The sequence below is a fragment of the Camponotus vicinus genome, unplaced genomic scaffold (assembly GCF_025532165.1).
Source record: "Camponotus vicinus isolate PSW18456_S1 unplaced genomic scaffold, iyCamVici1.0 SCAF_4, whole genome shotgun sequence".
In the NCBI taxonomy this organism is placed as follows: domain Eukaryota; kingdom Metazoa; phylum Arthropoda; class Insecta; order Hymenoptera; family Formicidae; genus Camponotus; species Camponotus vicinus.
In genome coordinates this window covers 8,067,444-8,095,251 of record NW_028141976.1, presented here as the reverse complement: position 1 = coordinate 8,095,251, position 27,808 = coordinate 8,067,444, and the positions used below count along the sequence as shown (strand labels likewise).

The following is a 27,808-nucleotide window of genomic DNA, read 5'->3' as shown; positions in this document are numbered from 1 at the left end:
ACCAAGCTCGTCCTTGGTGTTTGCATCCTCAAGTTTTTCGCTCCGATATTGATGCTGATAACTATGTCGACTCGCACGGGAGACAGTAATAAAGCAGGCTTAACAAAGAAGGTTAGCGGTACTATCGCGTGGCTGGAAGTTGGCGAGATTGCCTGGCTGCCTCTCGATATGGCCTATGAGAGTGGAAGCGCGGCGAACTTCGATAATCTTCTCTGCAACGAGCGGCCCAGGGCCCAAGTTTGGCAATCAATGCGAAGTAACAGTTTAATTAAATACGGGGTAACCCTTCACCGACTCGGTGCACGCTTACCCGAAGACAGACTAATCTTGGCCGCGTCGTCTCAACGGCTCCAGCTGGATTCAACGTGAGTGTTCGACGGACTAGCAAATCCGATCGTCCTCGTCGATTGTCGCTCGCGTTTCACCGCCTCTCTCTTCATCAGTCGCTTTTTAGATCGCGACAGATCCAACTTTGCGGTCGGTAAACAGCAATCGAACGAATACGATTTCGGCCGAGATCGAGCTGAGATCAGTTTGAAAGACCGCTTCTCTCCGAGTATCAAAAGTTGCGCTGAATTCGCAGATTTCCATAGATCTGGGTCATCGATAAGATAGAATAGAAACACGATTTCCCTTCGATCGATATCTCGTTCGAGCATATCGGGAGAAAATCAACTTCTCCCCGTGTGTTTTGTAGTAAATGGATCGCCACGAGGCACAAGATCCGCAAGACATTCGCGCAATAAAGAGATCTTGTCGTCGGGTCTTTATAGTACTCTTTGGCTTAGCTCGCAAGGGAACCATTACCGCTATTACTTCAGCGAGTTCCTAACCTTTTGCAGTAGCCAATGCGTATAGATGCATTTTCCGCGATCATTTACTTTACATAAACATATATAAAATTGTAAACATATAAAATATTATGAGATACAAAGAAAATTATTCTCCATTATTATTCGAGGTATACATATAATTATGAATGCAACATATTGCGCATCGAAATTGCGTTCTTAATATCCGTATTATCCATAATCTATCAACAAGAACGATGCCATCGAAATAGATTACATAGACATGTTATTAGCTTGAATATTACTCGATGAGACTATCTCTCTCTTTTCCGCATGAAAAGGTTTCATCGCTATCAATGAGATTGGCGCTATGGTATATTTTCGATAACTTTATTGTGTCAAAATAAATTGCGATGTTGTTTTTATTATTAGCGAATCGGGTCAGGATTCCTGTATTTTTTTTCATTATCAGCAAACAACCGATAATCGCAACTTAAATAACAGAATTTTATTTACTGTAGCAACATATCGAAGAAGCGTATTCACTCACCGTTATGGACGAGCAGCGCAGAATCACGAGCAACAGTGATAAGGTCACTATCAGTAAGAGTTTCGTCAGATGCGTTACCGGAAGTCGGTGTGTCACTGAGGCCGGCACCACTGCCAGGCATATGATATAGGGGATGTTGCTGTTGTTGCTGTTGATAGACGGCGCGCTGCTTGTGCTGACTGGTGTTGTAATGATTATGATGCGACTGGTTAGTTTGATGATTATTTTGCGGATAGGCGCGGCTACGCAAACTGGAGGTATTATCTTCACCCTCGCTGCCACTTAGACTGTAGGCCGGATAGAGCCGTCCCTTCCCTGAAACAATCAAGAATAATCACATTACATTTTGTCGATTTAATTTCTAATATAATTTTTTAATGTCATTATTAATAAGCAAACTCGTTAATCTTTAGAAATTTATTGAAACTTTAATCGGAAATAATAATTGCCTCCTCAATATATTGACTATTTTTCTGATCGCTTATAATGAGTTTTGTACAATATTTTCGATAACAAATGTATTATATAAACATGTTATAGATTTTTTTCTGACAGTCGCTATAAAAATATCACTAATTATTTTCTGAATAATCGGAGTTTTTAAGAGAAATAACAGTTGAGCGCAATAAATGAGATATTCTTTGTTAAATAAAAACAAGTAAATGATATAAAAACATAAAGAAATAACAGAGCGAAAAAAAAGATCGATATTGTATCTATGATATCTCTCCTGTAATTTCACCATCGCGATTCTGCGTTGATTGCGTCGTTAAATACGCCAAGATTTATGTAAATTCGAAAATCAACATGAGACCCGATAAAGCTCGATAATCTGCTTGATAAGTCGCACATGTCAGGGGGTGCCGATATAGATAAGCCACATAAATATAGACCTTGTTTCACAGGGATTCGAAAGTCCTTTCCCGTGAAGCCCTTTGCCCTTTTTATCAGTGGATTATCTCCGAAATTTTTTTAATGACTTCTCACGCCTTGTCGGGTTAATTGAAATGTTAAGGGTCCTGGTCATATCGCTCGTCTCTTTAAATTGGTTCGTTATAGATTTCGTTAAATTACGACACGTCTGCCGCAAGAAAAATCTTATCTTTTGACCCTTGATTTCGAAATGCACACTTAAACTTTTATCTCGTTACACAGGAATTTATTAATTTTTCCTATTGAAATATACATGTAAACGAACAGCTGCATAACTCGACTGCATTATTCACAACGGAATATGTCGTAATCCTTGCTTAGAAGTAACGAACGACCCAGTTAATCTCTGTTGCAGAAAAGAATTACTACATTTGTAATCCCGCAATAATAATTTTGTTAAAAGAGCAATAAGCGTAATTACCTTTTCGCGACATTCTGAAGCATTATCAATGGTGGATATATAACCGTGAAGATGAATTTCGCGCGTTCGATATAAGGATATAAATACCATCATAGTCGACGCACCGCTATTGATTTTAACGCAGCGTCGGCGATCGCAGAAGTTACGCTCCTAACTCGTACATTTGTCACGCAAGTCGAACGACCGCACCGAGAGATCTTACGACATTATAGTTTCCGTCGGCGGCGACGTTAGTTCAGTGATTCGTAGATAATAGCACCGCCTACGCGGATCGCCGTGCGAGTGATTCATAGCGCTAATAACGCGACGCGCGTTAATATTAATTGAGAATCGCGGCGCTCGGCCGATCGCATCAATTATGAGAACAGCGCGAAAGTAATGCGCCGAACAATTCGATTCGCGGTCGTATAAATTCGTTTTGACCCTTGCATTATATACATGAGCGTGATAAATAACGCAGCGTGTAATTAACGTAGGATGGAATGAATGTTTATCTGTCTACGCAGATGCCTTTATCACGCTCCTGGCACACGCATACACTCTGCGCGCACGTATGCGTGCGTATGTGTGGGTAACGTCACATAAAAGCAACGTTATGCGTTTCGTAAATTGCGTTACCAATAGCGCAAGAGTGTCCTGCTGTATAACTTTTCCTATTCAACTGCTCGTTCGCGGTGAATTAATAATGCGATGCATTGGAATCGCATAAAAGAAAAGCTCGATCTTAATTTCATGATAATATAACAAAGAAATATAATTATTCTTCGTGGAAAATTTGATCGAAATTTTGAATCTGGATCGTAATTTCGAAATCTCTCAAGGAGGAAGCGGAGGAATCACGGAAATTTTCGAAATCATATCCCCGATTGCAGAATGTGCAGCCACAGCGTTACTTATTTGGATTTTTCGGCATTGTTTACAATTCACGTGATGCAAACGGTTTACGCGGTTTTAGCTATCGAACTTGTTTTTTTAATCCAGCACTTGGCGAACGACCGCAGGGGGTTGAACGAGAGCAAGAGAGAAAGAGAGAGGCGGTTGTGCTAAAAAAAACTGCGTAGTTTAAAACAAACGCGCCTAGTCTCGCACGCATTCACGAGCGACCCATCGATCACTCGATACACGTACATGGAAAATAACGGCGATCGGCCAAAATTTTACGGTGTAACGCGAAAATTGTTTCGCAGTTTGTCAAGCGGTCGAGTCTTCCGGCAGTTCATTGTCTCACGTGTTCGCCCGGTATAAAATATGCATCGCTCGTAAGTAAAGAGTCATCGGGGCTATCTGGCCACCTGCAGACTCTGCATTATTCTTCGTGTACCATTCATATGAATGCTTCAATTTAATAACATATCGAGATACATATTTGTTCGTTCAATGTCCGATAAGCCAAGGACAAGAGATTGTTCGATAATAGATAAATTCAATAATAGATAAATAAAGATTAATGAAATGCTATAAAACTATCCAGACAATGAAATGCAAGATATGAGAGAGAGTTTTTGCAAATAGAATGATATTGTAAACAAGATATTGCTGACGTATCTTATATACGTGTATCAATTCTTATCAATTTAACAGAAAACTTTGAAAATACGATAAAAATATAATATCGGAGCTAGAAAAGCTTGGAACTTTCGATGTTGACATTTTGTAAAGATATTTGATATATCTTGGCATTTCTGGGAAAATGGCCAATGAACTTTTATTTGTCGCCTTAAAGTGTCAGGTCAGTTAATAAGTTGCGATAACAAACCGTACAACTGCGACGATATCTACACGCTGCGATAATGCGATAGTGACGACAATAATGATAGTAATAATCGTAACAACAACCTTTACGCTCGTAGCACGCGTTGAAACCTTGTGTCAATACGACGAGCGTTAACTGGCGATGACAGGCAAGAGCCACGATTACAATTAGAAGTATAGTAACCATAAAAAAGACTTTAATCGACATTTCCGACATAATCACCCGGAATCACAAATTTTCACGTTTTATTTTATCTTACGATTAATGCGAACTAAGTGAATAAGATTAATTAAAATAATATTTACTCTCTTATAAAATATCTTACAGAAAGATCGGATATGTTGAAATAATATTAATACAATATTAATTTATATCTTACTCTACAATTTCTCTTATAAAAATCTTAAAATGTAATTTGATTTTTAAATTAAAAAATTTAACTCGATTTTTAAGTTTGTTTAAAATTTTAGATCTTTTTAAAAAATAATAATTCTAAAAATATCATTTTAAATTTATAAATCAAGGCAGAAATTGTAATAAGATATCATCAAAATTGTGTTATCGATATTGAATTAATATGCATCGTTGCTCCTACAAAATAATAATAAAATAAAATTTCATTATGCACTTTATTGCTTAGCCGCATCAGTAGACTTTTATATGAATGTTATTGCGGACTGTACCATTCTTTATGAAAATTGTTCTCCGTAAATACATGTCGTATACACGAACGCGCAGTTGGAAATGATCGATAAGTTTCTACTTATCTGTAAGGGCACGTTAATAGTATCTACCCACAGTTACGTTGTTATAAATATAGCTATGACAGGTACGAGTAACTAAGTTCATGCAAGTTGTTCATTCTATTTCACTTTCTTGCATCGATAACAAGCGTTAACAAAAGTTGTACGACACCTATATCTTTATAAAGCACGAATTGTACGCCGTTGTATTCTTGATGGCAAACAATCGACATCTACTAGTAATAATAACTACCAAGAGTGAATATTTTATTAATTATCAACTCGAGTAATTTATACGGCAACTTTTGCAATTTGAAATTGTGCGACTCGTGACAATTTATTTTACATTAAATACATTATAATAATATTTGGCTGCACGATTTTTGATAAACTGTTTTTTTAATCTTACACATTTTATCGGACGATAGTGAATCTATTTAATAATCTCTCAGTTTTTTTGCCAAAGTTTCTCCATGTTCGAGAATCCCGTGATATCGCGATAATAACTTTAAGTGCGCCAAATTTTTACGGGTCTTCTCTCTCCTTAACTCGGCCCGTTTAATTTATTATTCATGAAAAGCATGAAAACTCTTAGCGAGGACGTGAAGTTTAACTTGTCTCTCTGTCGTCGGGCGTTCGTAAGTACGTATCTACGTACTTCTCGGTCCGTTGACTTTAGATCGATACCCGAAGCACGCCTCGCGGAAACTAGACACGAACAGGCAAATAGCGAGCGATCGATCCGCAAGAGTTTAATAATTTTCTCTAAACGTCTGAAATGGCGGCCGAACATTAAACGGACATCACGCCGTCTCTGACGGATTCTTCGAAGTGATATTCTTTTTTTCGCACGTCGAACGTTCCGAGGTGATGGCTACTTTGTAACAACTGGTTGTTGAACGTATTTTTAACCGTTAACGAGAAGTCCGTGCTTCGGCGGAACCAGTTTCAGTTAGTTTAACTTGCGTTGGACTCGACGAGTCCGACTGTGCCCACTTTTCTCCTCGGTAATCGATCAAATCTTCGGCGAAATTGCATTTCCCTGCGCTCGTCAATGGTGAAAGGTAACCGATGCGAGCTTCTCATTTGCATTCCCGCCTAATGGCGTTCCGAAAAAGGGCCTTGCAACGCTGCCGCTTTGCATAAGCTAATACGCGGACGAGTACACATGGGCGGCGATGCTTTACGAGAATAATTCCGAATTTGAATAAAAAGTGCCGACGAAATGAATGCGAATTCTGCCCTTACTTCTCTTTATCGGGGTCGCAAAAGTTTCGCGCGCGCTTATTCGGATTCCCGCGAGGTACATATGATATAATGAAATACTCTCGCCACGCATTTTTTTCATCGCGAAGCGCCTTTAATGCCCGTGTCTCGCTAACATTCGACATTTCTTTTACAGCCCGCTTTTTTTACGCGATGCGTCTAGCTATAGCGTTTTCCTCTTTCGAGGACAAGGTTCCTATTTATACGCGTCTCGCCTCCACGTCAGTCCAGTAACGATGCCTATATATCTCGCCTCTTCATTGCCACTTTCTTGCAAGATCTCTTACAGCAGTCTCATGCAAATTTCACGCGGGGGTCGCTGCCCCGTTAAACCCAAACGGCGTAATCTCGAACTTTACGATCCACCAACTTTACCCTCTTTTTTTCGCGCAAACATCTCGAAACGAGCCGCGTACCGTAATCCCGAGTTTTACGTCTTCCAGCAGGCATGGAAGTCTCCTTCTCTTGCTTCCTTCCTCCCGTATTTGTACGCTCTAGTTCTCCTCTACTAGAAGTGAAAACCAGTTCCGGAGTGACGCGCATATTGGAACTGTTGACATCGGAATAATCAGCCGCTGCAATAATACGAACATCTGATACCGATAATCTTGCCAATATTGGCAATGTCATACTAATATCGTGACTAAGTAATCAACGGTTTCCTATAATCATGTGGACTAAAGTCCTTTAGTTGCTTGCACGTACGCGCGTGCATATTACTCTATGTCTATACATATATGTATCTTATATAAAAATGTTTAAGCATAATTATTTAACTAATTACTCGTGCTTAATAAAAATTATTTTTTAAAGAGCATAAAACCAATTTTAAAAATATGCTCTTTAAATTAAAAAAGCTCTCGTCGAATACCTTAATCATATCTATTGTAAGTAATTGATACGAAGAATGAGATGAAGGCAAAACACAACCTATTGTACAATCGTTTGGCATTCAATATTAACGCACCGTAATTTCGCCGGCTTGGAAAGCTCGCAAAAACGATAGATAGTCATTGTACGAACGATGATATATTTCTCGATTTTTATCGACAGCCGTTCGCTTTTCATTAGGAGTCGTTACCATCAGTTTCGCGTTCGTATTTCGTCTCCGTTGCCTCGCTCCATTCTCCGCTTATGACTCCGTGCAAGTGCGACATTAAGCGTAAATAATTGGCCCCGTGTCAGTATATCAGACGATGCAGCGAGAAAAGGTTGCGCGCGAACACGCGAGGTTTGTCCAGCTCGTGCGAGTATCACTATATTGCACATCATCCGATTTTCACGGACTCACAATCAGTGATACCTTGCACGAGGCTTTTATGTCCGTTTTTTTTATCTCCTTCATTTCTATCGTCCTCGAGATGTCCGAATCTCGACCGTGCGATTACTTAACTTTCAGCATTTGCAAGCGTATCAAAACGATGGCTATTTATCCAAGTTTATTTATCGCAGAGATTTATTCATTTGAAAGATTCGAAGAGTGAAAATTTGAATTTATTATTTTGAAAATATTTAACAATAATTATATTTCTTTAACGATTATTGAATATATTTTGCGTCGCATTTTAAACTTTTTCCCCCGATATGTAATTTATCATTATTGTTTTCGAAGTAATAAAATGAAATAAAAGTCTTTTTAAATGATTTATAATTTGTGACAAAATTTAAAATAAAGTTTTATTTATATAATTTTATACGCTATGTTTTAATGTACAGAAAGTACTGATCTCTATATATAATTAAATATAGTATAGGATGAAAAAAGAGACTGCGGCCAATTAAAGTTCAAAAAAGTCGTGTGACCTCTATCTATAATAAGTGCTCCACTTGATACCATTTTCGCCTCTTCAATACGCATCGAATCTAATTATTTATATATCATCACTGTTGGTTCAAGAAATATTTGCATAATTAATATATATATATATATATATATATATATATATATATATTATATATATATATATATTATGTAAATATTTCTTGAACCAACACTCATTATATATGTATAAATAGCTACTTGCATTTAAGTATATTCGATTCGGAAAAAGCTAATTTTAGGCGAGAAGGCATTAATGATTATGTGCCTTGTCAATATGTGCATTTTGATATATATATTTTTTTTATTTTTATATAATTTATGTAGTCACAAATATTTTCTGAATATTACATGAATCATGAAATTTATAAATAGAATTTTGTCGCGAATTATAGATTGTCTAAAGAGACCTTTATATATGAATCGAATAATTCAAGTTAATAATTGATTGCGGGAAACAATTGATAGAGCGTGGAATAATACAAGAATCGTCGGATTGAATAATTTAGATAATGGAAAGTTATATATCAGATCGTATTAATAATCAATCAGAAATACGGGAAACAGAATATTCGACATGAAATTATTTCACAAAGTGTTAATATTTAATATAAAGTAATGTTTTGGATAAAGTAATGTTTGACAACAAATCAACTGGTATGTGGCCTTGACGTTTGTTTATGCTGCGTAATACGCGTATTATTAGTAGTATTTGCTCAGTGAAACCTGAAACGTCAGGTAATGTGGTACAATCTGTTCCGTATACCGCTCTTTGAAATACGATCTTTCTCTACGAACAATTAGATTATCATCCGATTGATTAATCCATAATTAAAGGTTCGTATACCTATCAAGATTAAACTATTTATCGAATCAAATATTCCCCACAATTTATTCACAGGTAAAAGTCGATGATAAATGGGAATTATAAATTACTATTTTGTTGCAACATATATATTTGTAAATGATAATTATTTTTTTAATGATTTGTTTATACATTTCTCTTATATTCGAATATATCGCGTTTAACAATTAATCGAGAAATCTAAATAACGGAAATTTAAATTAATAATGTGTGAAAATACATAACATTCGATATTTATATATATTATTTATAATAAAATATATATTTTATAATTTATTTTATAATAAAGAAAGTTTTATTTTCTCTTATTTGATTTTATTTAGGCAATTTAACATAAATTAGTGAAAAATATTTTTTTATATATTTTATAAAAATTTGTATTTAGTTAAGACTGAAATAGTTTTTCCGGAAATTATATAATGAAATATCTGCTTGTTATTACACATATGAAATTTTATGTTTAATATGTTTAATATAATAATTTTTTTGAAATATTAATGAATTTGAACGCTGCTATAATTTGAATCTCGTATGTATGTTGCAGATCAACGCAGAGCCATGTAGGTAATTGATTCCGTTCTCCGCACATCGATCGGTAAGTAGCATTTATTATTATGGTAGAATATTATTATACGAGAAAAATAACTGTGCATTTTTGAGAAATAATAGCTGTATATTGTAAAGAAATGATAAAAGTAACATTACATTTTAGAAAATAGTCTCTGCGCCGGAAATAGTAGGTACTAGTTTTTTTATCGAAAGTCCTCGATCCGCACACGAAGAAACCCGTAAGCCTCGATTTGAACGATATCGACGTAAGCTCTTTCCATTTAGCGGGCGAATAGAAATCGAGGAAGTGAAACGTACTTTCCGTCTCGTCTCGGGAATGCTATCACTGGCGCAAATCGATTAATCCAAAGATGATTCTGGGCGTCCCGGACAGTGCGCCCGCTCGGCCGCCATTACCAGAAAGATCGTGAAACATCCGATCCAATCTCCAATGGACGCCACTATCCTATCAATGGTGGTGCAATCTTCTTATCTGTGATGTAATCCAAGATAACGGGTTTTTACTGGAGAGCGGGTCAAACGACGAAGTAGAAGTCTTTCTATGACAATCCGATGAACTGCCGCCATTCATACAAGAACAAAGATCCTATTGTATTTGTGATCTGCTTCGCGTAAAAGTATGACATTAAATGATCTAACGGTACCAATGGTGTATTAGCGTCAAACGTAATCGCGCTGTTACGTGCATCGTGATGAGAAACGACGGTGCGAGATGTGTAATATGCGCAGCATAAATTCTCACAATAGATTTAATAAGAGTTCACACACATATATACATAAAGCATATGCAACACAAAGTCCAGATTATTAATACAATAATGATCTTTCAGTAGTAAACTTTACGTGGATATCATGTTTACGAAATAATCAGTTAACTGTGAGCTAATTAAATTATGTCATTAAATTACACGCAATTAATCTAGGACAAATTATCGTTTTAGTTTCCAGCAAGTATATTATGATATCTAGTGTGTTGTCTATTTATACTTTCGAGTATAATTATTATTGTTTCATATAAATATTAATGCGCATTTATACTATGCGGTGAGCGATAGAAAAGGCTGCCTGACTCGTAACTAGCACGACAATGAAAGTTCACCCCACGCTTGTTACTGAAAAATATTTTATAAGTACGTTATCTGTGCGTGTCGGAACGCCGTATAACGTCATGTCACGATATTCCGTGTTGCATAATATCATCCACTTGCATGCGCAAATATATAAAACAAGCGATACGTGAAATTGAGCCTGTTACGAAGTCATGAGCCGCGCGGAGACACGTCAGCTTTATTACTCCAAATTTTATAATTTTATAATAATAAAAAAAGAGATGGCATAAAAATCAATTATTTGCAATTTTGGAGCCTATTATTCGCCAAATTAAACGTCTCCCTTTACGCGACACTATCGTTTCCTTGTCGACGCGCGCAATAATTTTCGCGCGTCCCGAGAAATACGCGCATTGTATTTATGGAAGTATAGATTATCACGTGGATGCGCATACAGCACACACGTCCGGTTGCGGTAACACAGAAATTATGATGATATTATAGGGGTTAACCTAATCCGCGTTGAAGGCTAGGAAGAAATTTATAAGCCTTCATATATACGGTACGCGCGAGTACTCGATATACGAACGGAGTCTCCATGGTGGCCACAATGCTCCCCCATGGTAACCCGATAATGTATTATGGATACGTGAAATTTGAAGAGAATCTCGCTCACCGCAACGCCGGAAAACAGAAAACGTTTGAGCGAGTATCCGCGTATACGAGATAGTTTCGCATCACGTCTAGCTTTATCTTCCCACATTTTTTCAGTCACGATGCCTTGATCTATTTTTCTTCAATAAAGAAATGTGAGATCAAAAACGAAACGTGATATAAAATTGTTGCGTGTAACATAAATATTACATGGGGATGTATATTTTTTTATTTATTTTTTTAAGATGAAATTTTTTGAATTGATTGAATTTTTTGTGCAAAAATATAAATACGTTAATTTTATAATTTTCACAAATCATTTTCTCGAAAAAAATCCTCGTATGAGATATTATTTTACATTCTTAATTTATCTACGAAAAATCACTTTCTTTCTCTAGATGAGATTTCAGATTTTATTCATATTAAAATTAATCTAAAATTTATTATTTTTACATAAATATTTTAGGATATCTTTCATTTTTTTTAATTAAAATGATATTTTTCCACATTTACGTGATGCGATGTTTGATTTGGCTTTCCCTTTCTTTCTCTCTCGCGTATATGTCACATTATAAAATGGAAAATTCACTTGCGAGGCATTTGTCGTGATGTAAAACCAAAGATGCCAAGAGGTATATTTTGATAGTTTCAACATATGGGATACTAACCCGTGCGAGGTTTATATCAGTTATTCGAACGCGCGGTTTAATGTTCCGCGTAATACGTGGACACCGTTTGCTGCTGAAAGCACGTGTTTACGTATGGTTTATTCGATAGATGTAAAACTTATCGCGCGGATCTCATCATCGCTAGCAACAAGGAGGATTCGTTGGCAGCGTTACGGGGTTGTTACGTCGGGGTAAGAATTTTTACGATTTCCATTCGCGGCGAACTACGGTAACCCAATTACAAAATCACTAAGCTTGTTAAGCGTTAAAACCCCGTAAGTTTGTTTAGCCTGGGGCCGTTCGGAGAATGGACGGACAAAAGTAAACAATGGGATGCGAAGAGGGTGGGAAAAGGAGGCAACGACGGAAACGGAGGGAGAGGAGGAAGCAACGAGAGAGAGAGAGAGAGAGAAACGGAGCGAGCGGGAGGATAATTTGGTTAGCGATGAGTCGCGTTGTTACGCGGCACGGGGTATATATTGTGTCCATTAACGGTATGCACGCACAAACCTAATTATAATGGACCCCTGTAACCGCCGCGCTGCGTCGCGTGATTGGTAACAGTGCTTTTTTGCTTTTAACAATGCCGCCGAATAGAGAATCTCCTTTATGCGCGTCCATCCCGCGTGTCAGAAGATTATTTGTACACACGAGGGTGGCATAGATCGCGATGAGAGCGCGCTATGCATTTTGCCCGATATGACGCAGACCATAATTGAATGTCGAATTACGCGCTACCGATAGATACCACTAATAACATTTGCATTTCGCTGCAACTTCATCCATCACGCGAAGTAGGTTCTTCAAAGCTATTTGCATTGTACTCGAAATCAAAGCTCGTCAAAAGGAGGAATCGACGCAATCATAATAATCGTGAATAAGCCGAGACAATATTTATAATTTGATGAAATTTGTAGGAAGGGGAGAGACTTATAAATGCGCTCTATTAATTTAAAATAATTAAAGAGATACACCCGCGCGTTCGTACCGAACACGCAATTAAATAGAGTTAATCGAATTGCAATTTCTGTCGGATCCAGCGTCCACGAATTTGTCGATAATCGATTCTGTCGCCGGCGACATTGATACACATCCATCCATAAACCATTTTGTCTCGGCTCTCGGAGGGAAAAAGCGTCAGGGTTATCGAGAAACACGATTTCTTATCCCTCGCCTCAACGAGATGCTAACGAACCTCCCGCATCTTTTTTCTACGGAGTGCGGAGGTAACTCTTGGCGACAGGTCGATCGATCGGCCGGTGGCGCGTCAAAGATGCCAATTCGGGGAAGAAAACCGACTTGGCGATATCGATATCCCGATAAGCACGCCTCGCTGATGCAAGACCTCGCGCGAGCCCAGCACGAGGGAGTCGGAGGTCAAAGGCAGGAGGCATCGATCAAAGTTTTCGCGCGATTTATCCCGAAGGCTTTGCCATAACGAGGCGGATCGTCGGACGCTATCAGCCTTTTTCATAAGATATCCACGACCTTCCGTCTCTCGTTTTGTCCGAAAACCGGTTTCCCCTCTCGCTCGTCATCACCCGACATCTGGCATCTCGCGTTCTCGCGACACCGAGTCTCGGAAACGACAACTCGGGCACGCTCTTGGGACCGATTAGTTTTCTCCGTCGATGGTCGGAAGTCGACGCTTACGCGCTATTATTATTGGCGCGGAAAAAAACACGAAGGGATCACACGCGAACGTCGCGTCTCGCGGGATCGCTTTCTTTTTTTTTTTTTTTTGCTGTAAAGCAGTAGCAACGAAATCATAGAGGCCGGATCCGAAAGGAAGACGTCCGCGCGCGTCGGGTATCCCCCTCGAAAGGTCTCCGCCCGGGGATGCGGAAGTCTCTTCCGTTTCTTCACTATTTGTGCAAGTGTGCGTGACGCTAGGATTGTTTTCCCAGCTTCCCTCTTTTTCTTCCTTCTCCTCGTGAGAGATCCTCGGGATCTCCTAATGCGTTGCACGTTCTCGGCGTCGCGCCGATCTCTTTTCGATGTTGCGACAGCTTGTACTGAGGTACTAACGGCGTTTTATTTCCTTTCTTTATGACAAACGCAACTCTGTCGGATCTCGTGTCACGATAGAGTAGACACCGAAATTCAACCGTGGCGTATTTTGCGACTATCTTGTTTTTTATGCACCGTGATATAATATTTAATTTAATAATAAAAATTAATAAAAATATTTAATAATAAAATAAATAATAAAATAATAAAAATATTTAATAATAAAAATTAATTTTAATAAATCTTGTGATAAATTGGTCTTTGTATATTATTGCATAAATATAGTAATAAATAGAAAAAATGGAAACCGACAGCTTTATCTTAATTAATGACAGGCAGCAAGACAAATGGCGCGACAAGTGCATGCTTGGCAAAAGATATTTTTTAATTCTAAACCTCTCGTAACCCAGTTTTCCTACTGTGTGCGTACCGTTCGTAACATAAATCATCGTCCCGTTGCGTTTAAACTTCGCTCACTGCGAGACTTGCTCGCTCGTATTTTTTATTTACCCCGGTAATATCACGATACTAAGTGCCTGCTTCGTCACGTGAGTAAATAAGGGTTGGCCGACTACCGACTTCGCCCTTTGTCGACGCTTTAATGCGCTGGAGCTACGATCCTTGTTTGGACAGCGTTACAAGCGTTCATAGTTTTAGTCAGGTTTTTCTCTTTACGCACGCAAACGAGACGGCGTAAGCGCTGGTATGGGGGTCATCGGTGAACACCGCGGCTCTTCTCGGATTTCGCGAGGTCTTTTTAAATTCCCGTACAGCGGTAAATCGAGATGTCATCTCTGCTCAAATGGTGTAGGTAGATCCTGATTGTAATCAGAATTGATCAGTTGAATATTTTTTATACAATGATGCATATTTTTTTATTGATGCAACGCAGTTCGTATTTATTAATGAATATCTGTTGCAGAGATGGACAAAAAGTAGTATTTAAAATAAATATAAAATGTTTTTACGTAAGCTTTTTTTTCCTGTCAAATTATCAACGATTAACCAGAAATAATAATTTACTACATCTCATTAATTTTAGAATAAAAAAATGTTTTAATAAATATATATTTCTCGTTTAAAAAAATCGTTTGAAAAAAATATATAATTATTTTTCTCAGGATATTTAAAAATATTTCAAAATATATTATTTTACGAATATTTAAATGCGTATTCATTCTATTTATTTCTTATGGCTTACATGTCTTAAATTTGTTTTTTTTTCCTATTTTATTAAATTTTGTTAGATATTTCTCTAAATTTTATAAAATTAAATGAATACGCAATTACTTTTAAAATGAATTTATATTAGTTTTATGTCGATTTTTCAATTATTTTCCTTATTAATATATATAACAAATATATTTGATATTAATATATGTATAACATTTATAAAAATAATTTGTAATATAATAGAAAAAGTAAAATAATTAGTGCAAGCTTGAAAAAAATTGTACAAGTATTATTTTAAATATGAAATACTCTTTTCAAATTATTTTAATAATTTTAATTATTAGATACTTTGTTTTTAAATTTGCTAAACATTTATAGAGAGAAAAATAAGATTGTCGCGCCTTTTTTTCGATTATACAAATACTCAAGTTCAATCAGCTTGTAGCGCGATTCAACAAACCGGACTCAACTTCAATCTACGAAAATGATGACGCTATCGGCTTCTATCAGGAATAACTTCCCTCTTAGATCGCGCGTGCGGCTCGCGAAAGTGAAGAATGATGGCGGACCTTCTTTTTCGTATTTAGGAGAATCAGCTGAGAGAGGAAGACGAAGAAGAAGGAGAAGGAGAGACACTCGGCCGCCCTCGCCAGCTCTCTTTCGCGAAACACGTACAAATTCTCTACCCACACCCGCGCGTCGAAATATAAGATTACGTACGTAGGTAGATACGCGGGTTCCGGTTCACAAAGCACGTCCCTCCTGTATCCTATTCATCGGTTATCTGCACCGTCTAAGGCGCATGCTGCGGCGAGCCTTTGGATTTAGTAGATATCTCTTTCCCTCTCTCTAAATCCCTCTCTCTTTCGAAGCTGACCGTCCGTTAGTTACGTGGGCCCTGGGTATCCTCACATAAATTTCTGTATCAGACAATGGGTAATTGTACGCGATCCACCCCCGACGTGTGTGCGCGCGCCGGTGTGTCCGACCTACCTGCCTGGCTGCACGAGCGAGCGAAGGAATAGCTGTAACACGCGTACGCTTTCGCGTTCACGCGTGATATATGTATGTATGTACGTACGAGGTGAGCGCACACGTACGTACGCTTACACAGGGAGACCGCGGCGCGCCCGCAGCGAAGTGTGAGTGGGCGTTGCTCTTCGAGATGCCAGATCCACCGTGCAGATAGTCCAAGTACAGTCTGAGTTACGTCCTCTCCCTCGCCCTCTCTTTACATCGGTCTCCCTCTGTCCCTTTCTCCGACGTTTCTCTCTACGTAACTCCTCTCCTCTTTCTCGCTCGCTCCTCTCTCTCGCCCTCGATGCCAAAAGCCACTCCGGCAGCATCGCATCGAATTACCTTGGCCCTCGCGTACTTGGCGGAGTCTTGCGAAATAGGAAGGAAGAGAGGTGGAAGGGCCGGAAATGTGAGAAATCGATTTAAATGGCTCTACATCCCGAGCCGCGTTTTATTTAGATCGGATAAGATCGCATTCCGGAGATCTGTCCGGTTGCCATCTTCATCTCTTCATTGTACATCATCCCAACATTCTACTAGACGAGCTTGCAGCTTGTACCGTGAGAATTGTTTCGCGAAGAATCAACTCGATGTTAATTTAAATATCGTAGAGAAAAGTCTTCCGGGGTTTATATCTTGTAATTGTAACGTTACATAGCTGCAAAGGGAGAAAGTAATACGTGCCGTGAATACGATCAATGTACTCGCGTCGCGTAAAATGGGCGCGATACGATTTTAATACTTGGACGGAGTTTCCAGAGCGCTGTCCCATTTCCAATGTACTCCCGGTGGGCTTTAGTCGAAGAGTAGAAGGGAGAGAGAGAGAGAGAGAAACGAATCTCGAAGTCCCGGAAAATCTGAAACTCCTGAGCGAGTCCGGGGCGAGACCGGGGGGGCTTTGCGAGAGAGAAATTCGAAAATCTCGAGAATGGAACTGCCATTAGCGTCGCCGTTTGCGCGAACCGACTCGCGCGCGGTGAAATTGAACGGAATAAACGTGCGTGGCTCTCGACGTTTCCTTTGTTCGGACGGATTTCACCGTAGCTGCCCGATGTCCAGCTACGTCGCTACGTCTACGTCGTTTCGTTATTTCCCTCCGTTATTACACTCTCTCCCCCTGCCGACCGCTCTCCCTCTGCTCTACCTCCGAACATTACCATATTCCGCGCATTGCCGCTTTAATATCGCGCTCTACGCTTCAAGAAGCGCCTATCTCGCGAAATTACTTTCGCCAAGCTGTGCAGTAATCCGCTGTCACCAGGGTTCTGTGCTCTTTTAATGCATCGCGGGGTAGTCTTCCTTGCGTTCTTTGCTCCATTTCGTTGACAGGTCATTGAATTAACCGTCGATAGCGCCACGAGGCACGAGACGATGTTGTTAGAACGATAGTTTGCTTTTGCTTAAGATAGTTTAACGATAATTCTATCGATGCTTCTTGCTTGAGAACTGAAACAACCTTAACCGATGTGATCTTCGTGCGCAGGTATAAATTTTACATTGATGTTGTAATTGAAAAAAATGCAACGCGTAAAGATTTTCATTATTCTTTTCGATTATATGCAAATATTGAAATTCTATCGATATCTGTGCGCATTCGATTCTCGATAATACTTTGTTTATACATGTAATCACGTAATGCGTTCTTTTATCGTTGTACATCAATTAAATGTTATCAATATTAATATTTAACAAAGGGTCTCGCAAATATAATTGTCTCACTAATTATTTCATTTCAAGCGCGAAAGAATTATACTGACGTATAAACATCACATTTGTCAAAGAAATATTTTTATCGTTTGCAATTTATCGTGCATTACGTGTTTTACGAAAAAAAGGAGACATTCCGTAAGTAATAAAAACAGAATGCTAACTGCGTTATTATATGATGTTGAATCATATCTAGTATACAACAAAAACATTGCATCAAGCTGTGTGCATTTTACGAATATATAAAAGTTTTAATAACGATTTACTGAGTTGTGTCTCTCTGTCTCAGTCATATATACAAAATTATTATGCAAATAAAACTTTTTATGAAATTTATTTGCTAAAGTGAAGTCCCATTTACACATTTTTTTTCACATTTTATTCCCATTACGCGTATTATGAGCACATGAATTAGTCATTAATTTGCTAGTATCCATTATTCATATTTGTATTGCTTATCCCTTTATAATTGAATCTCTATGTGCAAATGCACAATAAAACATGCTTTAAATTAGTTTTGTCTAAATTTAATCCTAACAAAAAATTTAAATGCTATAATATCGAATGTTGAACGCACGCATTAATAAAATCGTGAGATTAATATTAATAATTTTGATAATAATTTTGCAATATTATTTTAATAAGGAGGAATTCATTTCAAGTATTTTTAAAAATTTTATTTGAAAAGATTCGGGTGTGTGTGAGATATTATATTATGAAAGATATATATTTCTTTTATACGCAACATAAATTTAGGATTCTGCGCGCATACAATAGCATTGAAACTGGCCAACGAGAACTTCCTTAGCGAGTCAAGTCCGCCCTTTACAATGTTAAGACCATTGTCTCGGACTCGGAGAGCAAGAAAATCGTGTTCATTGTGTCGGGCGTAGATGACATGCGGCATCGACCACATATAGCATTCGTACATGTATTATACGTACCGAAGAACCGAAACATTGTTGCTCATCGTGTTAGACAAATTAGTATCGTGTTCTTGTTGCACCGCTCTTGTCGCTTGTCATTTCTGTCCCCTCTCACTACTATTATGCGTTTGCCTGCATACGTTACATCCCATGAATAATGAATTTTATCGCAAACTTTTCCCATTAAACAGTAAGAAGTACTAATTAAAACAATTCTCTGTCACATTGATAATTGTAATATTAATTGCGCAACGTTTTAGATAAATTTATACGTATTGTATCGTATTTATTTTATTCAAAAGAAACGACATATATATTATTTTCAATATTGTTTTTTAGCCATTTTTTATTAAATTTTTTAGTAGCGTAAAATTTAAATAAATACAAGGATAAATAATTTAATCGCAAAGCTGATTTCCTTCGTTCATTATGGACTTTTTTTATTATAAAAAATCGAGGCAATTCACATATATTCGTATATTCTCTTATCAGTTTAATTCAGTGGAAATTCTCAAGCGATGTAAATTCTCGTCTGATGCTTCCACGGCCGAAAACTTTTTCCTCGGGGAGACGGCGAATATGTTCGAAGAAGAATGCGCGAAACTGAAGCGAGCTGTTAAAGGTCGAAGAAACCCTGCGCGAGGATAGACGAACCGACCCGAATCGAGTGGAATAAGAGAGGGAATGCGGTCGTTACTTGCCACGATGAGTCTGAGAGTTGGTTTCCCGTGGGAGCCATCTTCAAGCTAACGGCTCCCCAGGAGTAGATATGTATCCCGGCTAACCGGGGTTAGTAGTAGTCCTCCTCTTCGTCCTGCGAGCCCTGGCACTTTCTCCCGCCCGGAGGGTTTATATCCTGGTGAAAGTATTATTGGTACAACGGCGCACACATTTCGAAGAAATAACGCTACTCTTGCGTTCCTTTATGTCATCTTTCTTTGTGCAATGATGATTGTTGACGATTATCGATGTACTTGGCTATTTAGCTTACACTTTTTACTTTCTTGCAGTTTTATAAGAGAAATTTTTTCGTTAGAGAATTTTTTTAACGCCGAATTTGTGCTTCCACGTTGCCGATTATAAGCGGAAAAATCCCCCGTGCGGGCGTTTAATCAGACGTACAAACAGGAATTAGTGTTGAGTCGCGTACAAACAACGGCGGGAGCGGTTGATTGACTTTTCGCTTCTCGCAATAGCTTCCTCGTATCGTGTCATACCTATAGTACGCCGCGAAGGCGGCGGAACCCCTCTTATTTACCCCCCGTGTTGCAGCAAGACCTACGGATCCCCATCGGTTAGTGCGGTAGGGCGTGATAATCCTGTCCTAGAATGAGATCGCGCGTCGGCCCGTCAGATGAGATTTTCCCGAAAAGCACTAACTTCCATCGGCTTTCCTTATCGGATTACGCGACCGAATCCGGACGATTGAAACTTGGCGCGCTGCGACCGATCCGGGAGATCGATCCTCTCGTCGATAACAGCTGCCCGATGCGCAATGAGTATCGTGCAATTTAGATCAAAAGGTTATGATAAAGCTGGGCGGATATACGATAATGATTCGACAGCTGGCGCGCTTTGTAGACGGTACGGGGAGTCCAGGAAAATTAGATTATTTCGGAGTATCAAAGTACCAAAATGTTGCACAGTCATCAATTGAGTTCAACGAATATTCGCCAATATTACTACTGACTCTAATATACGAAATAATATTTGAAATATTATACGCAGGATATAAGAGATGACATCAATATATAATACGTAATCCGGAATACTATTTAATAATAAAGAATAGAATGGGATAACGGATAATATTTCTATATTTATATGTAACATTTTATTCATATTTATAGCCAGGATTATTTGATACAGAGCAGAATTATATTTAACCGTCATCTTTGTGTCACGTTTCACATTTTATTGAATTATGCAACGATAAATGGAATCATTTCTAGGAAGCTATTTCTTGAATATTAATATTGAAATATCATTATATTATGCCGCGTATGTATGTGACCGGAAATTGTACTGACTGTCTGACAATTCACGCTGCTGCTGGAACTACGCTCGACATCATCAAGCGGCGTACGATGACGACGATGTACGCGAGTTCATCCTATGGGACATATTTATTCGCGGTTTAATGCACGAAAACGCGAGCAGAAACGCGCGCGCGATTACACGTCGGCGTTTTGTTCATGGAAAAGCAATGATATAACCAAGTCGTTTTGTCCGTGTTAGAGCGCGTGGCGCGTTACCACGAGAGAGCGACAGAATTCGCTCACGCACGTCAACACAATCGGACAATGGAGCGATTAACTTGCGTTGGCGGGCCCGTTGTTTATCGTACGGGTATTATTTGCCCGCCCGGCAATCACACGCTTAAATTATTCGTGGTACAAGTACGCGCAGACTTTACACTGCTTTAATCGCTTGCCAATAATTTGACGACTGCCGATGCTGCAAACTACCGCTTCCACATTTTCGTCCGATGCGATTTGGCCCTTACACATCCCTACGAATAACAAATATACCATTTTATTGAAAATTACACTACCATTTTACCGAATTAATGCAATGAAAAAATTCATTATTATATTAATAATTAATTGTAGGGTGCGTCCAAAATCGTGATGTAACTGAGAAAGGAAAGATTCCTCCTACAGAAATAAATGTAAAATAATTTCTTTGTGCGAAGATACGTTTGGGGAAAAGAGATTTTGATTTCCAAAATTAGAAAATTGGTACAACATATTTATGTTTTTCAAGCTCGTATAATCTTATATGGCTTCAAATTCGTTTCATAGTAGCTTATTAATAAATACATAAATAAATAAATATAAAAGACAATACTCAAAAACAATTTAAAATATCTAAAATTATTGGAAAAAGGAAGGAAAATTGTTTCAATTTTTTCAATAATATTTTGACAGTCGATATCAAATTTTATAATAAGTAATACGAAATCGTGATAACTCATTTAAATTTTAAAAAGCTCAAGTATTCATCTTTCATGAAAAAATTTTAATCTACATTTTCGACTTATTTTTTTCACGAGAAATCACTTCTTTGCCAATTACATATTACAAATTGATTTCACCGAGTCCTAATAAATAGCTTTCTAAAAAATAATTTAATCCTCTTCCAAAATTTACGATTTGCAATTGTGTCTCCATTATTTCTGCAGCGTGCAACTGCAACATGCGGAGCAACCTACAAACGTCGTCGCGTCGTTGAGAATTTAATTATCGCCCGAAATCGAATTACTTTATCAAAACAACAATCCGCCGTGACGCGCGCGTACCAGCATCGATAGATGGAAAAATTTGCGCGACGCAGGTATACACAGGTGATCGCGAGTCGGAACCGCGTTTACCCTGGACAGTGCGCGCTTAATACAGGGCGCTCCGCGATCCTAACAAGAGAGAACGCGCGCTTTAATAATTCTTTTTACGGTCATGCCTACGCTTAAGGATTACGCCCCGATAGCCGGGACGAGCGTTTAATTATTCATGGCCTCGGCACACCAGGCAACGCGACGATCGGTAGCTTCTCATTAACTCGTGACAGCGCGCGCGTCCGCCCCTTTCTTTTTTTTCACGTGCCAATTTTTTATGGCGAGTTATGGCAGTCGGGCGAGCAGAAAATTGACGCGCGCTCCAGCATCAACGGCCGGCCAGCCCGGCGGCGGTGAGTGATTCTCCCGATTGCCTCTTTTCTCCGCGTCGGATTTTTGACATACAAAAACGCGTACGCGCCCGGCTTTTGTGCTTTCGTCAAAATATCGTTTCCATCCAAGTTTGCGCAATTATGTCGGTTATACAACGTGTCCCGCTTGTTCCTTCCACGTCGGAAACCAGAAGGTAATCGAATTAGCCGTCCAATCGATTGATACGTTCGCGTATCAATTTTGTTGAAATAATCGCAAATAATCGAGGAGTCAATAGAGCAAAGAGATGCGTGACTGAATTTTAATACGCGTCTTTTGTCTCTTTCAAAGTACTCGATGATGTGTCAAAAATTGACGGAATGGATAAAATAGAAATTTTTATATGATTCTTCCGTGTCGGAAGAATCTGTGTTTCATTCCTACCTCAAATTTCTTGTGATTTGGAGCATTGATGGAACAAGAATGGAGAATGAAGAAGCATCATTTAGAAAGCAGGGAAAGAAATAAAATGGCGCATATTGCGGAGGGTGCGGGGAGATGGCGGGGAGGACGAGAAATAGCGTGGGAGCGAGGGAGGGAATTCAGTAATTCGTTGTAACGCCAATAATAAATTTGTAAAATAAACAGCTCCCGCTGGAAGAGCGCGCGGCTCGTTGCAGCACCGGCTGCATAATTGGAGTCGTTCGTTTAACTTTCGAACAGTCGGCAGCACGCAGTTCGCGAAACTTTCTCGATGCTGTCTATGCGCTGTTCGCGTTAAAATGGAGGGGAAGGGAAACAGCGAAAGGGGGAGCTGCACTACATTAGCAATGTTATCAAAAGGAGAAAAAGGGAGAAAGAGAATGAAAGAGAGAAAGAAGTAAAAGGGAGAATATAAGTAACATTTTGGGATTTAAATACTTGTTGGTGTTTATTTCTTAAGGAAAAACCCGATTTGCAAATCGATAATATTGATAAATTATTTTTGACGTACAATTGTAAATGATAAAAATGAATATTCTTTAAAAATTTAATCTTGTATAAAATGTTACTGAAAAAAATACTATCGAGAAATGTCCGGAAAAATTTTCTCGGAAATATTCTTGTTCTAACCAGCAGCAATCATTCTTCGGTAATGCAAGATATAGCGATTACGGACATAGCTTTCCACTTAACGAAAAGTGCAGTGGACAAATTTGCCCTCGAAGAGAGACAGCTACGTGAGGCTACATCGAATAAATGGTTTTTGACATAAAATCGATGGACTACATTTACCGTAAAGTCATATTTTCGTGTTCTAAGATCGATACTCTCAGAACGCTCGAGACATATATCTTTTAATGATACACTGATATTTTTAATGCTCTCCGAACTAGTTTTATTTCCTTTTCAAAATGAAAACTGTCGCAAGTGTCAACGATATTTCCAGTTAATGCGTCCATTTCTATCTTAAGTATCTTCCTTTCGAATCCGACGACAATTCGCTCCAATTGCGTATGCGCATCTGGATCTCCTGGTCAAGCACACATCTCCGTGACATTCAGACTCCATCGCCATTTTCAGTCCGAATTGTAAGCGATCCCTTCGAACTCTCAAACGGGTCAGTCTTCCATGCATCCAAAGGTTTCCCTCTCCGTTCGATTCGATTCTCGAGTACCGAGAGGACCCCCGACGTCGACCGATTTCGACGTATGTTAACGCGCGCAGGTGAACGCGAACAGGTGAGAGGAACGACTCGCGCGCACGCTTTACGGTAAAGTCCCAGACTCGTTCCGCGTGGGACGTCCGTAGGTTGATTTTACTTTAAAGCGAGCGTGGAATGCGATATCTTCGCGGGGCATTACAATAACAAAGACTCCGCGGAGGGTACGGTCGGACTCCTCTCTCTTCCCTTCCTCCTCCGTCTCGACCGGTGTGCGTGCGCGCGCGGGGGTGTACGTCGGCCGGCGGAATATATACCGGGTGACCCCCGCATTTGCATACCACCTCCGGTCACCCCGCGAAGCCCATGTACGCGTTTTCTTATCTTGCCCCTAACAAACCCTTTCTGCACGTGGATAGCCGACGTGATGGATACGGTCTGGGCACACTTCGCGAACAAACCGTGCGCTACCTGGGGCTTTTTCCCTCGTCCTCTCTCCCTCCCTCCCTCTTTCGTCCCTGTAAATTACTGCCTTTAATTGCGTCCGTCGGAGCGGCTGTCCGACACGATGACGGTAGATTCCGGTCATCCTACGTAGACAAAACGTGCCCTTTTCGAATGCCTTAAACAAATGCAGGTACATCTGATAACGTTGGCGTAATGCTTGCGGAAAAAAGTGCCGCGATATATGACGTGTTACCGAGGCGCCACATTTTTAATGTAATTGACAGACCGCAACGGTAGATGCGCACCTTGATAAAACAATATTAAGGGAGAATACGCGTTACATAAATACACGCATAATTGCTGCGCGACTAATTAGGTCATATTTTCGTTGAAATGAACGCTTTGAGATCGGCGCGTAAAATTTTCGCCGACGCGAGTCGCAACAGGACGGAGAAAATTACGAAATGCGATTAAGCGACGCGGTTTTGCTGTTAGAATGAGTTCCGTCGGGCCTGCCATCACGTTGACGAGTTTGGAGGCAGCTGCGGTGTTGATAGACGGATTACATTTGTGTATTTTCGCGTGTGTCGCTCTCTCTCTCTCTCTCTCTTTTCTCGTGACGAGAAACGTCCAAGACTGCCTCTGAAAAAGTCTAATACTTTACGCCTTTCTAAAATATATTTATTTCTATTATTTAGAAAAAAATTTCTAGATATAATATTCTTCCTGAATGGTATTATACGACTAGATTTATAAAGAGTGTTTATATTTATCGGTGCAATTATGTATACGTCAGAAATAATTCATTAATTTCCCATCGATTTGCAAGTCGAGTCTTCACTTAAGAAACGACCACCAGCTGTAGATCCCAAATACATATTACATTACTTATTTATCTTGGTGTATTGATGCACCACGATCAATCGTGCTGTATAATTCAACGTTCCCGGGACCGAAACAAACGCGCTCTGCGGCAGATTAATTAACGCCATTCTGTTCTTCTCGTTCTATCTTTCGCTTCTTCTGCGCTTCGATCGCCTCGCGAACGCAAACTCCCTGTGGGGGAAGGAGTAGTGGGTCTTATCAGCCCGGTCAATCATCGGATAAGACCGGAAATCCGGCGCGTGTCCCACGTTATCAGCGCCAGCTTCGCCCACGCTTTTCGCACGCAGATGTCTCCTTTCTCTCGTCGTCGCGTTGGCTTCCCGATGTCACTGGGTATACGATATCTCTCGGTCTCGTGGTCCGACGTTCTCTTTATCGCGAACGCGGAAAGAGAAGCGTCGCTCTTTCTCCCTTTCTCGAGAGAGGAAATTTCCTCGTCTCGCAGGACTAGCGAGACGCGGATGAGCGAGAAGCCATTTCTTTCATCTGCTTATCCTTATCTCCGCGACTCCTTAAAACCGTACCCGTGCTTTTCCTTCGGCTGACTCGCTGGCTCTCCTTCCTCGTTTCATTCCGTCTTGTTCAGCGAGTTTCTGGTTCTTGGAAAACGAAAGCGCGACAATCTATAAAATTATTTTAACATAAAGGGACAAACACATGCTAAAAGTGATAAAGAACATTGGGTACACGACGTTAATTAGATCGTTGAGAGAATGCCGGGGCGCCAATGTAGTACGATAACGATAAGAGAGAAACGGGAGATCAATAGGTCCGTGGCTTAGGAAGAAGTAAAATAGACTAGACGCCAACTCGGTAAATTGGTTCCATTCATCAGAGTACTTCCTGTCGTTGCGCCGCTGCCCTTCTTCATTAACTACGGCTAATACCGAGAACACTGGAACTCTAATTTTCGATCCCTTCTTGTTAATGCCGAAAGTTGCTCGATAACGATTCGTTGCCAGCGCCATTAAATGTTTATCGACTTTATCGATTATCAAACGCGCGCACAATTGTGAAGATTATCATTTCACGAGAATAACTATTAAGCAGCAAAATTATTGTATGTATATTCACGTAGCGTTAATTATTGAATACTACAAAGATGATTTTAATTGATGAACGCGACAGTCAAAATATATTAAATATATTAGAGCCACATTGGATAATAATAAATTTAATAAAAGTAAATAAAATTAAATGTAACAAAGGTAAACAAAAATTAAATAAACATATAGGAATTTAATTATATTGATAAATAGATTGTTTTCATGTCCTAAAGCCGCTGTATCAATTTTGGCACTGAATTCAGGGACACCCTATATATATATATTTACGTATGCCCTGTATATATTAACGTATAAATGATTGCATTACATATAAAAGTTACATAAAACATTCATAAAAATAAAATAACACTGTGTTATATAAATGTGCCATATTTAATTTATAATATTGCCTGTTTGCGAATCTGAAATTGTGCATCTAGATTATAGTTGTAATCAAGTGTATGTAATGAGAAGTATTATAATATAAAATGATTGTGACAATGTTAGACAGTTTTATGATTAAAATTGTGCATCAATATTTACATAATGATACATCATAAGCTTTCGTGATCTTTACCTGATTTAATGACTATGATTAACGGAAGAATTTTAATGTTTCGATATACAATTATATATCTTGCGTTTTTAATATAACATAAAACAATTTTATAAAACAAGACTCACACACAAAGCACTTTCATGCAAATATAAATTTTTTATTTATGTACTAGATATTGCCTCAAGTACGTGAAGTTTTTATATGTATACATCCGTTATTTAAAAAATTAATTATATATTCAAAAAGATTATGTAACAGGAATCTGTCATTAAAGTGTTTGTAGGAGCAATTTTTATATGAGTATTATATTGATTAAAATGTGAATATTTATATATTATATTTTTACCAGTTCAAATAATATATTAACGTATGCAATGATTATATGTATTAAAAGCAATATAAGAAATTCAACTTTTATATTCGTTGTTGGATGGTTTCTTTTATTTAATAACGTATGATTTGTAGCACAAGTCGAATATTATGCTAAGAAGAAAACACAGTTGAATATATGAGGATATTTTACATTACATACAAGACAATCATAAAGCATGATGTGATATTTATAATAGAATTTATACATTAAACATATGGCGAACACATACAGAGATTATTTTAGATTACATGAATACATGAAAAATCGAGAGGGAAAAAGAGAGGGGAGGGCGAGA

At 38.7% G+C, this 27,808-nt stretch overlaps 2 protein-coding genes across 11 annotated transcripts in view; one reads left to right on the top strand and one right to left on the bottom strand.

Moving 5' to 3' along the window:
* Ten-m (teneurin transmembrane protein Ten-m) overlaps positions 1-27,808 on the bottom strand; it is a 683,381-nt gene that overhangs the window by 321,040 nt on the left and 334,533 nt on the right. For all 9 annotated transcript variants that reach the window (XM_083097966.1, XM_083097971.1, XM_083097970.1 and 6 more), the window contains exon 3: positions 1,342-1,656. In XM_083097966.1, coding sequence (XP_082954092.1) covers positions 1,342-1,656 — 315 coding nt within the window. The remainder of the gene's footprint in view (positions 1-1,341; positions 1,657-27,808) is intronic.
* The window catches only part of LOC145970917 (uncharacterized), a 110,775-nt gene that overhangs the window by 77,221 nt on the left and 5,746 nt on the right, over positions 1-27,808 (top strand). Inside the window, exons 3-4 of one of the 2 annotated variants that reach the window (XR_014438671.1) lie at positions 9,686-9,736; positions 9,854-9,981. Coding sequence is in view for 1 of the 2 variants with exons in the window: in XM_083097990.1 (XP_082954116.1) it covers positions 9,686-9,705 (20 nt within the window). In the remaining variant the exon portion in view is untranslated. Of the gene's footprint in view, positions 1-9,685; positions 9,737-9,853; positions 9,982-27,808 lie in introns of those variants that run through there. The other variant, XM_083097990.1, reaches the window with a different exon arrangement.